At 38.3% G+C, this 15,069-nt stretch overlaps 1 protein-coding gene across 2 annotated transcripts in view; it reads left to right on the plus strand.

Moving 5' to 3' along the window:
* Positions 1–15,069, plus strand: part of LOC148009660 (RNA-binding (RRM/RBD/RNP motifs) family protein) — a 51,965-nt gene that overhangs the window by 12,705 nt on the left and 24,191 nt on the right. For both annotated transcript variants that reach the window (XM_087672591.1, XM_087672592.1), the window contains exons 2-10: positions 1,220–1,280; positions 1,504–1,540; positions 1,655–1,785; positions 7,244–7,441; positions 7,723–7,804; positions 7,894–8,027; positions 8,259–8,398; positions 8,507–8,557; positions 8,663–8,745. In XM_087672591.1, coding sequence (XP_087528717.1) covers positions 1,220–1,280; positions 1,504–1,540; positions 1,655–1,785; positions 7,244–7,441; positions 7,723–7,804; positions 7,894–8,027; positions 8,259–8,398; positions 8,507–8,557; positions 8,663–8,745 — 917 coding nt within the window. The remainder of the gene's footprint in view (positions 1–1,219; positions 1,281–1,503; positions 1,541–1,654; positions 1,786–7,243; positions 7,442–7,722; positions 7,805–7,893; positions 8,028–8,258; positions 8,399–8,506; positions 8,558–8,662; positions 8,746–15,069) is intronic.

A 15,069-nucleotide genomic window follows, 5' to 3' on the forward strand; every position in this document is an offset into this window, starting at 1 on the left:
TCAGGTACTAGTTTTTGCTTCATGTCAAATATGCAGGTTGCATAGACTCAAAAGTTACATCTATTGGCATATTCAGACATGGGACCTGCTTTTAGAGAGAAGCTAAAAAGTGTTGTGAAAATCTGATTTTTTCGAGGGAGCTTGAATTTGCTTCAAAAGCTAAAAGCTGGAACTCAGAAGTTGGAAAGCAGAGCACAATGTTTGACCGGATATCATGGACAGCCAGGCATGATGGTGTTAAAATTTAACTTCCATGTGGCGGGTTGGACCACTCACTCTGCTTAGACTAGGTCGGATGGCAGGAACATGCAGTTTTTGTAGGCGTGGTCTTTCAAAAGGATGCTATATCTGGCATCCTAGGCTTTCCTGCTTTCCATCCAAAGCTCTTCAGAATCCGGATTTCCCAGTTTTTGCTGCTGTTTACAGAGGGCTCTGCTCATAATATGTATTTCCTTCACTCTTTTGGCAATAGGTGTGCCCTGGCCCCATGTTCTCCATGAACTCCACTTTGCACTTGACCATATTTGAGAATTCAATTTGTCATTCTCTTTCCGCCCTTCTCTAAGTCTGACTTCTGTCCTCCTTTGATTGGTATTATAGCTGACTATAGGTCATTGCTTTAGCTTTGCCTAAATCATCGTGATCCTGACAGATTGGTCAGTCTGGTGTCAAAACAGTAAATCCGCATCATTGGGGTGATTTTACATGTAAAGCCAGCTTCATGAGTCTGCTTGCAGTGAGAGAGATTATTCTGTAATCTCCCACATTACTCATGGAAGGATGTGAACAAAACATTGTAGCCATGAGTTTTAGAATTGGGATCATCTGGGTAGGAAATGAGTTTCCTACAAGGTTCTCAGACTACTAAGTTGTAGAAGTTGTCTGGAAAAATTTTCCTACACATGTAGCAAAATTTCAAGGACTTAGAACCTAGAGAAATTGAATGTGCCAAAAAGTTGATTGAAATTGTTATTTAGGTATGTGAAAATAGTAGTTTTTTCATAAGCTTTACTTCGAAGGGTTATCTCATTTACTTGAGATCGACTTGGAAGACTTTTAACTGCTTTACTTTAAGAGATCTCATCAGTTATTGCCCTTTGGGAACCTAGCATCTCAGTCCCTTGCATAGTGTCGCTTGCAATCAAATTTGTTGCTTGGGATATTCTTGGCTCAAGTTGTTCGTTTATGGGAATGGTAAAAGTCTTTTTGAAACATGCAGCTACAGGAGGTGTTTGGTGAAATCGGACCAGTTCGGCGCAGTTTCATAGTAAAGGAAAAAGGTGAGGACACATCTTGGTTTGAATACTAAAAGTAGTTGTGATGCTCTTGTATGTGCAATAAGCTACCATGATCTTAATATGGTACATCTGCCATGCTGGAATGAAAAAGTTAGTTCCAAAATAAATTTTCTGAAATAAACTAACTGAGATTCTCTAGGAGGTTTCTGGATGAAAGCTAGCTTAATTGGTTGTTGATAAGCAGTACAACACAATTTTTCTGCAGGTTCAGAGCAGCATCGAGGATTTGGATTTGTCCAATTGTAAGTCTCTTATCCTAATTTAGAATGGGTGTTGAACCTTATGATCCACTATTTAATCTTTCAATTGCAGATAGATACTCAAGAAACAGAAGCCTTACAGTTCACTTGTGGTAGTGCTGTTGTAGAGGATGCTGTCCGTGCAGTAGAGGCAAAAAATGGTACTGATCTCCATGGCAGGAAAATTAAGGTTGAGCTTGCAAAACGTCGTGCACCTTTGGAACAGAGGCGCTCAAAGAAAAAGAAAGGCATGCTCCTTGGTGCTCTTATACCTTTTTGTTTTAAGTCTGGAGTCATGGTTCAAACATACTGGGCTTTGAGAAGCTTCAGTTCCTATTTACCAAAAAGCATGAATGTTTTGAAAATCATGAAAATCTGAGAAATAAACAATGTTGAAATTCTCATGTCAATTTGTTCTTGTAAACCTTAATTGAAGATTTTTGCTCTTGAAGCATGAATGTTGTCTTTCTTTCCAAGAAAGAAAATGCTGTCAAAATCACTAGAGCGAAATATAAAGAGGGAATGATTTGAATATAATCCAGTACTTCTAAAGATTTACAGATTCTGAACGTTACAATATTGTAAAACTGACAAGATACAAGCATGACCATTTTCAGTCATTATCTATCTGAAGTTTTTGCCTAGTTCTTTTGCCAACTTGTTTAGAATGGAACACTAATGTTGAAGTTTTGTAGTGTCCATTTGTGTAATTGTTGTTTTACTCTGAATGTGATTAAGTTGATTGGTTTTTCTGTGATTCTGCGAGGTTGAAGTTTTGTAGTGTCCATTTGTGTAATTGTTGTTTTACTCTGAATGTGATTAAGTTGATTGGTTTTTCTGTGATTCTGTGAGGTTGAGCAAGTATGGTTCATGTTTATGGAAGAACGAGGTCATTACTATTGTAACAACACACTGAAAGTGGTTGATGCTTTTCAAATACTTATTTGTGCACCTTTTAAACTTGATGCATTTTTAAATACTTTGGTAAATCCCATAACAAACCTGCCTAGAGCCCTGAAATTCATTACTATTGTTATTGCATTATTGTTGCTGTGGTGGTGGTGGTGGTCATCATCATCATCATCATCAGATTCCTCTGTGATATTATTGAACCTTATATATGAGCAAGTTGGAATATGCAGGCTGAAGTTTTTTCTCCTTGGCAAGCTCTTCACTTAACCATCCCATTAGGTCTAGTGAAGGATGGGATCTCTTACGGGGCCTTTTACCATTTTTGAATTGGCATTCATAGAGTAAAGCTTTGGCAGTTGATTAGTCAGAGTTGTTGGTTTTTTCTTTTTCTTTTTGGGTTGCTTGATTTTAATTTTTCCCTTTCCCTTCCCTTTTTTTTTTTGGGGGGGGGGGGGCGAGGGGTGGGATTCTCATAGTTTTAGCACATTGGTTGCTATTGTCAAGAGGGTACGGAATGGGTTTTGAGCTGTGGATCTCCTTGAGCTCTTGGAAGATTGCTTGTTCCTTGCTGAGAGCAACACTTTTAAGGCTCTGAGTGAGAAAACTTCTGAGGTTCAGTAGGGCCACTTCATTCTAGTGAGAAAAAAGATAAAGGCTGATCATATGGCATGTCTTTTTATGTAGCATGTGTTTAAGTACCATGGTATGTTAGAGTTGATCATTAGTGATCGTGATCTATGGATGACAAGTTTGTTTTGGAAAGGATCGTTTGAGAATATGGCACAATGCTGAAATTCTCAAACTAATGGTTAGTCTGAGGAGGCTAACTCTAGAAACTGATGGTTAGTCCGAGGAGGCTAACTCCATAGTTTTAGATCTTTTGAAGTGCTATGTATTAGACCACAAAGTATAGTGGAAACAATATGTGCCATTGGTTGAGTTTGCATATAACAACATGGTGCATAGTTCCATTGGTAAGGCTCCTTTTGAGGTGGTAGAGGGTGGTAAGAAAGTATCCATAGGATAAGCAAAAGAGAGCAACTAATCGTCATAGGTGTGCTTTGCGCTTTGTAGAGGGCGATTATTTGTTGTTGCTGCACACGGCTAAAAAAGATAAAGGGCAAAGAGGGATTATATCCAAAGTTGAGTATGCGATACTATGCCCTAGTTCAAGTGTTGGAGAGGATTAGTGATGCATGTTATAGGCTGAAATTATCTCCACGCTGGCAGATACACAATGCCTTTTGTGTGAGCTTGCTTAGGTCTTTTCATGGTGATGTGTTAGAGGACGTATTTATTGAAATTTAGCTTGAGTTTGAAGAGATCGATGAGATACTAGTACTAGAGCAGATTTTAGCACACAAAGAGCGGAATATAAAGGGTAAGGTTTTCAAACAGTACTTGGGTGAAGTTTCAAAATTATTCACCAATGGATGCCATGCCAAATGGATGGAGGAGGATGACTTGGTAGACTGTACTCAGTTGTTGTAGCTTTACCTTGATGTTTTCTAGTTAGAGCTAACTTTAGATGGGGCTCAGTCAGGTTGAGCAGAGCAGGGGTCCAAAGTATTACGTGATGCTCGTGAGGGAGTTAGGACCTTAGCTCCTCAATGATGGATAACTCTAGATATAGTGGATCTCAGATGTATTCAACATACATTCAGGATACTGTAATTGACAGTATGTTTGCCAGGAGATCACTATTTAGTATCCTACGCAATATGTTTGGTATGCATATGTTATGGTCTATTATGTGCAGCTCTGAAATTGTACATTTGCATTAGTTAATGATCATTAGGGGTTGATTATCCATCAAGGGTTGATTATTGAATGCTGGTTTTCAGCATACGGTCATTGTGCTATACTGTGGTTTTGAGCTCATGATTAATGGATCCATGGCATGATTATTTAGCAACGTTTTTGAGATTCTTTGAGTCTTATGCTATGTTATGCTGGCTGGTAATTTTCAGCATCTGTTGGGCATATAGAATAGTTGAACAACAGTGCGCGATGTTGTGTTGACTATGATGCCTTGCAGGCATAGTTACTTGGAACGGGGAATGGGACCCCTCGGAACGGGAGAAATGCCCAAAGTTATGGAACGGGAACGAAGGGAATGACATATATGTATGTATGTATGTATGTATGTATATATATATATATATATATATATATATATATATATAGAGAGAGAGAGAGAGAGAGAGAGAGAGAGAGAGAGAGAGAGAGAGAGAGAGAGAGGAAATGATATTACGAAAAAAAAAAGAGAGATGAGATGATATATTAACGTTTACAAAAGGCCAAAATGACCTATGAGACCATGAGTTACAATCATGTGTATGATGGTACAACTGTCTAGGCAAAATATGTAGCACAAAGCAAAATAAGAAAGGAAACTAACTATGGCTATATGTAAACATAGAGTTCTATCTAGTAACAATGAGCTCCAAATGGTACAATCTAATAAAGATTCAAAACATTGTAATCAGCAATGGATTGTCGCATTCACGATTCAACATTGTAATCAACAATGTTACATAAGTCCAACAAGTGTGCATTGCAAAGACACAAAATATGCACTAAACTTTAAAGTCTAAAGATCCAAGTTACAAGAGCTCCAATTTCCAAGTCAATACTCTAGAGTTCCAAAAGGCTAGCTGCTAAGTGCTCTGATTCATGGAAGATGGCTCCATTGTGCTTGAATGCTCATCCTATTGAACAACATCTTGCCCATCACCATCATCATCATCATCATCATCATCATCATCTTTTTCCCAACGTATAAAAGAATCAGCCTTTGCAATTGATGTACGAGCTAGTAAGCAAAGATTGGAGCTCACATAAATTAGGTCATTCGTCTTCATTGTACCAAGATGATTTCTCTTCTTTGAGTGAATGTGATTGAATGAGCTCCATAGTTGCTCTAAACAAGAAGAGCTAATTGTTTGGCTAAGAATACGAATAGCCAAATTGTGCAACTCTGGAGCTTCTGCCCCGTAGTCCTCTCACCATAAAGCAGCCCCAATATTTGTCCTATCCTCTAGTGCATCCTCTGTACCAAACATTCCTAATGTTTTCTGATACACAGAGAGCTGATTTTTAAGGTCGACTATTTTTTTGGGCACCGAAATAATTACTATATTAATTTTTAGTAAATTTAGACTGAAAAATTAATATAATAACGTGGATAATGCTGGAAATTCATTTGGAAAGGTTGCCACGTGTTAAATTTTCTAAAGGGAGGCTAGAAAAAACATGGGGAAGGTTGGGAGAGAAAAAAATGAAGGTAGAGAGATAGAGGATAATTTATTCTTGTCAGAAACAGGTCGTGAGGAGCTAGAGCAGCCATTGTGAGTTGAGTTTCAGCCATTATCAGCAGGCATTTGTAGATTTGGAGCAGCCGAAAGCTGCACGAGATCCTTGGAGCTGGGCAACAGCCCCTGGTTGAAGGCATCAGTAGATTTTGGGTTTCCAGGTGCAGACAACAGCTGCGTTTGACTGATTTTTCAGTCATTTCTTGCGACAAAACTCTGAATCTTCTCTCTCAGCATTCTCTCTCATTTTCGGACCATTTCATAGGCTTGCTTCGAAGATCTTAGCATTTGGACCCTTGGAAGTTGAGGAGTTTCAGTTTTCTCTATTGTAAACCCTAATTCACAGCAGAAATTAGGGTTTACCAAGTGCCTTGGGAAGCGTGCCAGACATTGAAGACTCCAAGGCCTGAATGATCAAATATTGGGCATTTCCACTCTTTGATGTACTAGAGACTAGTCATTAGACTCTACAATCTAGTTCGCAATGTGATCATGACACATGTGATGTATCTTTTTGATAGTTTATTGAGTACTCATTGCTTACTATTTATAAATTATGGCTCTTGACTCTTTGATACTAAAGTTTAATCATTAGAGTTTTAACTTTTTTTGATTGTGTGCACTTTGTAATATGTATTCAACCTTAGGAAAATGCTGCCATGTCACAGGTGCACTATAGACCTGCATCAACCAGTCATCTCAAAGTTCGTTCAAGTTTGTGCTGCCTGCGCACTTGTGAAGAAGGGTTTAGCGCATTTGTTTGCAATCCCTATGTAGTTTAAAGTTGGAACTTAGAAGTTTTCCTATATGGTTCAAAACTGCCATGAATGAAGCAAAAACTGCCGCAAACAGCCACAAACCTGCATCAACTTGCCATCTCAAAGTTTGGTCAATTTTGTGCTGCCTGTGCATTTGTGAAGAAAGGTTAAGAAAATATTTTTGCATGTTTAAGTAGTTGAAAGTACGAAAAATTTTAGGGCCATGTATGGGGCAGTGAACCATACTTATTTCATTCTTCCATAGCTGTATGCATTTGCCGTACGGAAATGCATAGAAATAACTATGTTCTTGCATTTTGTGTTGCTCAAATGTGGAGCAGAAACGGTCTAGTGATGATTCTGGTAAAATTTTGTAGTTTATGGTAACGAATGGTTCTTGTCGTCTTTATTTGTATATCTGGTGACTCTGTCAACTCCCTTCAGTTTCATGTGACTTGTGAGTTAACATCCTTTGCAATTCGATTGGTGCAAAAGCTGAAATTTGTGACTAAGGAAAAATTTAGGCCTATGAAAAGATGATACCTTTATATCATGCCCCGCCGGTGTTTAAACAGTCCCACATATCATATTATGGTGTTGGCTGTTTTTGTTTATTACTTCAAACATTTGAGTTTAGTTTATTGAATACATCATTTGATTGTATTATTGCATTGGAATCTCCTGAAAGTTTCTCTTGAATGCTTCCACAAATGCTTCTACAGATGGTGATATGAATGTAGACGCGCAAGACTCTTCTGCAGCAAAGGTTGCATCCACTAATGCAGATGTGTCTGTTGAGGAGAAACCAAAAAAGCGTAAATCTGTAGATGCAAAACTTGTAGTTGAAGCTCAAAAGAAGAAAAAGCGCAAACACATAGATGCAGAAACAGCAGCAGATGGTGAAAAAGATATTGAACATGGTTGGGACTCTTGCTTTGCTGAATATTAAGTGCAAGTTCATCATGCAGCCTTTTCAAGTTGTTAGGTGGCCAAACCTTTCAGATTTTTTTTCCCTCCAGGGAAATTTTTTTGGATTGACTTGGGTTTACATCTCATGGACACAAGCTTGAATCCTGCAAAGTACAGGCAGAAAAAGAATGAAAGATGGTTTCATTCTTCAAGCTGGAGTGTGTTGTTTTAGGTTTTTAAAATCAGTTAGTGTGGAAATAATTTTTGATATAGTGCGACTTTTTTCTTGTAGGTGAGTTCCATTCTTTGGAGGACAAAAGGAAAGGTGATAAACCCACTGTTGTGGTGGAACACAAAAGCTCAGAGAAGCAGCGGTAACTTTGAGGAAATCAACAGATTCTTATTTGATGTGGCTGTGTAGGAATTCAGGTGTGTTGATTCACCCAGCTTGGTGTTTTGACAGGGTTGCAAGGACAGTTGTTTTAGGTGGTTTGGTGACCCCTGAGATGCGTGAGGAGGCAATTGATTTGGCAAAGAAAGTTGGTGTGATTGAATCAGTACAATCATCTTTGTCACTTGAGGAGTTGAAAGGAAGAGGTTCAATCTTTCTCAAATGATTTTGAGCTTAACTAGGACTGCATGCTCATTGCCAATGGGCTGGCATGGATAGTGTGGTTTATGGTTAGGCTTCTTTACAGACTGTATGTTGGTGTAAAACTGGTTGACTACATGCCTCCACCATAGGAGCTTTTGACTAGACAGTTTCATTGAGTGGAAAGTCATAAGGCAACTACCATTGTTTAGAACTTACCAAATGATGCATTTCAGGTTTAGAAAAAGATGGCTGCACGTTGGGTGCTGCGGCAGTTGTGTATACATCTGTTAAAGATGCTATGCTTGCAGTTGCTTTGCTTCACCAAAAAGTAATTTTAGGTCATGATTTATGGGCACGACAGCTAGGTGGTGAGGTTAGGCTCTATGTTCTTTTATATGGCCAGCCAAACGTGGAATTCTAGAATTAAAAACAACATGCTCATCATCTGCTGCTTGCATAATGCCTTACATATTTTATGCAGGGCTCAAAACCAAGAAAATGGAGAGTCATCATCCGTAATCTTCCTTTCAAAGTATATCATTGTACTATGCTTCAGGATATTTCTTAAACATGGAAAATAACAACTCTCTTGTATATGTGAGAATCAAAATTCCTTTAATACTTGTCCATTTTGTAGATCACAGAGGAGGAAATAAGGGGACTGTTTACAAATGTGGGTTTTGTATGGGAGATCACAATTCCTCGGAAAGACGATGGGCAGTAAGTTTTTATTTTTCTTACTCAAATAGTTACATCCATCAAGTGCCAAAATATGGCTGTTAACTTTTGGTGCTACTTGAGTTCTCTAATTTAAACCTGTGTCTTAGGTGAGTCCAATTACTTTTGCAATAAAAAAAGGGTTGTACTTATAATAATATAAAGCAAACACGAAAAATATAAGGGGTTAACAAAATGGTTGGTATTGAACTATTAAAATTAAAGGCATACACTAACACAAAGTTATCATGCATTAATGTTTGATTCCATTAAACTAGTCCCCAAAAGATTTATTCATGAAAAAAACATTATTTATTTTAGTAGAACAAATGCCCAAAAATTTCCTATAGAAGGATATGTTGTGGCAACTCTATCCTATCCATCACCAATTTAGTGACACTAAGCTCTAGCCACACATTAATTGGCTTAAAATCCATAATTAGTAGTCCAAGCATGTGTCACAAAAATATACATGTGTGCATAACTAGTCGTGTCCATTGAACCCCATACGTGCATTAAGATAATACATGAATGGTTGCAGCTCTTAGTGTTTCCTTGTAACATTATAGGTGCTCTATAACCCCTCTAAAGCTAGAAACTCCACAAAGCGCATGTCCCTATGGTGTAGACATCTCAAGGCTCTAGATCATACAACATGTATCCCATTGACTAGGAGTTGTAGGCCATGAACAGATGCTGTCAAAGGCCCTGAAATAAGAGATAGTAGGTTTAGTGTCGAAGTAGTAAGTACACCTCAAAAGGCATCTTGCCTGGAATTGTTAAAGTAGAGGATTTGTTAAGGATGTGAACGGCCACTACTATGGCTTCCTCCCATAGAACTTGGGGCATGTGATGATGCTCAACATGGTCTTTGCCATCTTTACCATCATCTGATTCTTGCATCCAGTACCCAGTTCTTTGACGAAGTGTTGGTGTTGGCAAACTCTGGATCTATTCCTTGATTAGCACAGAATCAAGCCATTCATCGAAGATCATTGCCTATGCCAACTTTGAGTCAACCTTAGCCTTTGATTGTCTTCAACTTTTGCTAGATTGGGCTTCTTCGAAGACGACCTAGTCTCAAAATAGAGAGAATGCCTTGGACTGCAATAGCAAAAAGAAGGCCCATGTCATCTTGCTAAAATCATCAACAATGAGCATAAAATACCCACTTCCCTTGAGGGACTCTTGTCGCATATGAGCCCAGACAGATCCATGTGTGCCAACTTCAATGTACTCTTGGCCCTTTGAGACACCTTGTTGGGATGGAGTCTCCTTGCAACTTCCCTTTGAAGTAGGATACACAATGTGTTTGTTTCACCCCAACCTCTAGTAAGCCATGAACCATCTTGTCACGAGACGTCTTTCCAAGGTAACCTTGACACCTACCAACATATCATATGTGAACCTAGTTTAATTTAAAAAAGTAAACAAGAAGATATGCATTGTCCAAAGAGTTACAAACCTTGAAACTTCCATTTCAGCTTTCAAACTTCTTTGTTCTTGCATGAGAGGGACTTTTTCAAAAGCGGCATGCTTTTTATGTATGGGACCCTGATTTTGTAATCCCATAATGGTCAATAGATTTGCCCTTTTCCATCGGGTATGAAATCATTTATTTCCCACATTCAGTGCAATCAACCATAATGCTCGATAGGTTTGCCCTTTTCCATACGGGTATGCCAATTGGGTGAAGAAGAGATCAGAGTTAAAGGATTCTATTTTCGTCTTTTTTGTGTTCTTCACAACATTAGTACAAAGTTTCTCAATCACGAAGGCTTCATATCAAGAGCTTGTGCTGCAAGTGCAAGCGACATGCATGAAGGTGGTCATGATTCGCCAAGAACTTATGCTTATACAAGCTAAATGACTTTTTCATGATAGACTTGTGTCCGAACTTTGGGGGGATGTCATCACCATTGGGAGGCATGCAGAACAAACGTTTGTTGGCTTCCAACATTTGGTAGCTCTAACTTCAGCAAACAAAGTCTTCAATGCAATGGGCATTAGTGTAAAACCACCTTATAGTTACGGGGGCTAGCACAGTTCAAAGGTCCTCTCCTAGTGTGCATGTAGGATTGTCTCATGGCAAACTAGAGCCTTCCCAATTTAGATGACCAGCAAGGTCTAGCCTTATTGAGATGGCCTACATGGGCTTGGCCATTGATAGGAAAGTGTTAATGGTTTAGAACTTAGTGCACCTAAGGCATCTTACATACAAGCGAGGAGTCATGAAGGGCCCCTATCGTCGGCTCATGGTAGGAGCCCCAACCCTAAAATATAGGAAATATCCCTTAGAATTTATGGACTACCATATGTCATGTAGTTGGATGATGGTCAATGAGTTGTTTTGATTGTGTGGGTGGTGAGTCAAGTTGGACTTGCCACATGTGTCTATGACTAGCTAACCTCCAACACTATAATAGACAAGCAATGCTATCCTCCAAGTCATCACAACTATTGAGCTCTCACACCTTCTACACTCACTATCCTCCATTGAACATCTATGGCAAAAATCTTGCTCTCCTATTGTCTCTCGTGTACACGTGCTCATTGTTATCTTTCGTTGCTGTGTTTGCTTTCATTCTCAATCTCCTCCTCCGCAAGGCGCCGATTCAAATCGCCTTGAGTATCCCCACATTCCTTCCTACAGTCAGTTTTTGTTGGGCAGAGGGGAGAGTGTTAAAAGAGTATCAGCTCCTGTTCATGCCAGATGGGCAGCATTCATGCACAGGCGGATAGCAATACTGTAATTGGGCAGCATTTATGGCGATCGGACAGGTGTGCAGCTTGCCCAGCCAGTTCACAGCATTTATGATCATTTTATGTCTATTGCAGATCTAGCCAGTTTACAAGTCCGACCTCATCATGTTCATGCTGTATATAGCTTGCTTTCATGTGGTCAGTCTACTCAGTCTGTTTGTGATTCAATCAATGAGAGATCAAGTGGTCTTGTGAGGTTCTTTGAGAGGGATACTCTAACACACTCTCTTGTACATATTCTGCCCTCATTATTCAACATTCATCTTCTTCAAAGTTTTGGTGTAATGTTTCAACCTTTGTCTCAGCCCATGCATCCACTTCCACGTCATTGCATTCTGACAGGGTATCAGAGCAGCAGGAGGCTGCTGCAAAGGTGGACAGACCTGAAGGAGTTGCTACTCACAAAAGGAGTAGCATTTCGACATACACTTGCAAGCAGGAGGGCTGCACATCAGGCTTCTAATGGAGCTGGATGTAGAGTGCTACCAACAGAGGGAGAAGTGCTACATTTCCTGATTGGACGCTTTGACAAGAGGAGGCTTGCAGGCCTGATTTCATGAGGCTCTGGCAGAAGAAGTGCCGAGAAGGCTGCATATTCAGCAATCCAAGGCCAATTTTGCATTTTCATCACCTCCAATGGTGAAGAAGACCCAATGATCGATTAGAGAAAGTCCTAGTTCATTGTGTTTTTGGAGTCAAAGGGGGGCTATCCATGAAGTGCGGCATCCTAAAGGTAGGAGAAGGCTGTCTATTGATTTGGACATGGATTTCTAGGCCTTGATGGACCTTATGGTTCCCATTCTACTTGTGCTTCGTCAAGATCAAAAGCTAGATGGCACAACTTTAGCATTTGGAAGGTGATGATAGGAGCCATTATGGAGTTGTATGATCTTGTGGAGCTGGTGAATGAGAAGATCAACCTTCCAATGGTCATGGATCCCAACTCTCTTTCTATTGGAGAAAGCAAATTTGAAGAAGGCCCAAGCACATTAGAATGAATTGATGTATCTATTCCTTTGTATTTCTTGAGAGTTCACAGCAACAAGTTGCAATAGCTACAACAATAGATTCTCCAGATAGAAAAGGTGATCTCCTCTAAAGATATGTTTGACAATCTATGGTGCATAGATCGAATGCTCGATGTGTGCGTAGTGAATGCCGGAAGGTCCCCAAGAACAAAGAACTCTACAAACCTTCATAATTTCAAGTACAAAGCAAAAGGAAATTTGCATGATATGAGACAAAAGAGACAAATTGGATATAATCTTTTCCCATGCATTCTGTGAGCGCTTCACAAGGCATGTATTTATAAATTTATTTATCTTTAAGCTAAAAAATAGCCCACTTTACAAATAGCATGCTTTTTGCTTTTGCGTTAGTGTTTGCCCAAATATAAAGTAAAGCGTTTGGGCGTCCAAAAGTTGGGTTGTGTCCAAATATAAATATCAAATAATGAAATATTTAACCGAGCGACTATGTGCATACAAAATAATAAATGTTTTGTCTAGCGCTTTAATAAATAAGCGCGCTTAAATAAATATTGGCGCCACGCCTTTAGTAATAAGACGTGCACCTATCAAAAATAGTAATTTTTTTAGACATTTGGATTCACACCATTGCTCGATGCTACCTAACGCCACCGCCGCCTACTTTACACATCAATTGAAGCATTCACAATTGTTAGAAAATAATTAAATAAAACCCAATAAAAGTGAATATCTAACAATCTTCAGCTACAAAATAATTAAATAGGTTGTAACTCTGTCCTAACCTTAATTTAATTCGAGTGCGCACTCTAAACTCGTAAACGTCCATTAATTTAATATGTATTTTATGGAATCATCCGTTGTGGAATCATCCACGTATACATTAAATTAATCTGATGGTCGAAAGGACAGGCGTCTCCGTCAACTTTTTGCACAAGGAATCCTTCTTTTGTACGAGCCCCGACAAATAAATAGTTTTACGGAATCCACAAAAAAACCTCATGGAATCCACCATGGCCATGGAATCCACCGTAAAATATGCCTCCTGGCATTATACCCTTGGGGTGGGATAATAATTGTCCTAAATTGCTATTTGCTCAATGTGGAGCCAATAGTGAGGGGTAAGCACTTAGGTCGTGGGTATGCATCCATTGGGCCTCTTCAACAAGATAATTTTTAAACTTAACCAAATACCTAGAATATGTACGGCCAGTTCTAGTGGTCATAAAGTTAGTGTTTAGAATAGTTTCAGGTTCAAGGATTTCAGTTTCTTTTTCTAACAAAGGAGGATTTTCATAGACAGGATGGACAGGTAATTGGCCTCTAAAAGGTCGTAACAAACTGATATGAAAAGTATTATGGATCTTTCAATGTTTGGGTAGTTCTAATTTAAATGCATTGTCATTTATCTTGTGAATTATTTTGAAAGATCCATAAAATCTAAGTGCTAACTTAACAATAGGGTGTTTCTCAACACTTTTCAATCTTCTCTTTTCAATGTGTGACGAAATATAATCACTAACATTGAAACTCATGGCTTTTCTTTTTTTATTAGTTTGTTTAGTGTATGATTGTTGGGCTTTTGCAATCATATCTTTAACTTGAGAAAAAATAGTAGTATATATATTGGCAATATCATCAACAACTTTAACTTTATTCGACAATGATATGACATGTGTAGGCAATCTATATCCTTAAATGATTTCAAAATGTGCTTTATGAGTAGTTGTGTATAGTGTATTATTGTATGCAAATTAAAGTAGATGTAAGTGTGTCCCATGTTTGTAGTTTTGAAATTATGTATGCATGCAAAAGATCTAGAATTGTAATATTAGTAGCTTTTGTTTGCCCATTGGGTTCATGATGGAATGCAGATGAGAAATCAATCTTAGTACCCAAATTAGCAAACAAAGTAGTCTAAAAATTATTACAAAATCTAGAATGACGATTAGAAATAATAACTTTTGGCAAATCATGATTAGTGAAAACAGTCTTTAAAAACAATTGTGCAGCTTGAGATGTAGTTAATGTTTTTTTACATGGTAGAAAATATGCTTATTTACTAAATCGATCTACTATAGTCCAAATTATATCATGATTAGCTCGTATATTAAGCAAATCAGTTATAAAATCTATTGAAATATGTTCCCATGGACAGTCAGGAATTGATAAAAACATTAACAAACCATATTGCTTACCATGGTGTCGCTTGATTCTTTGGCAAATTAAACACTCAGAAACAAAGTTAGAAACATCAGATTTCATTTGTGACTAGTAAAAATTTTCAACTAATGTTCTTAAAGTGGAAATAATACCTCTATAACCTTAATATGGAGGACAATGAATTTCGTGCAACACAAATGATTTAAATTGAACAGTGATACAAAATTTTTTCTTATAAAATATAAATCCATCGGAATAAGACAAAGAATCAATTGAAATCTAGTTATTAGCAACTAATTTGTTCCAATTAGCTTGAAAACTGGGGTCATGGTCATAGGTATTTTTCAAAGAGGTAGGAGAATTAAAAGATAGAACGGAAATATTATGGATACTTGGTCTTTTGCTCAATGTATCG

Source organism: Lygodium microphyllum, chromosome 30, assembly GCF_053477565.2.
Source record: "Lygodium microphyllum isolate KBCC chromosome 30, Lygodium_microphyllum_v1.1.10, whole genome shotgun sequence".
In the NCBI taxonomy this organism is placed as follows: Eukaryota; Viridiplantae; Streptophyta; class Polypodiopsida; order Schizaeales; family Lygodiaceae; genus Lygodium; species Lygodium microphyllum.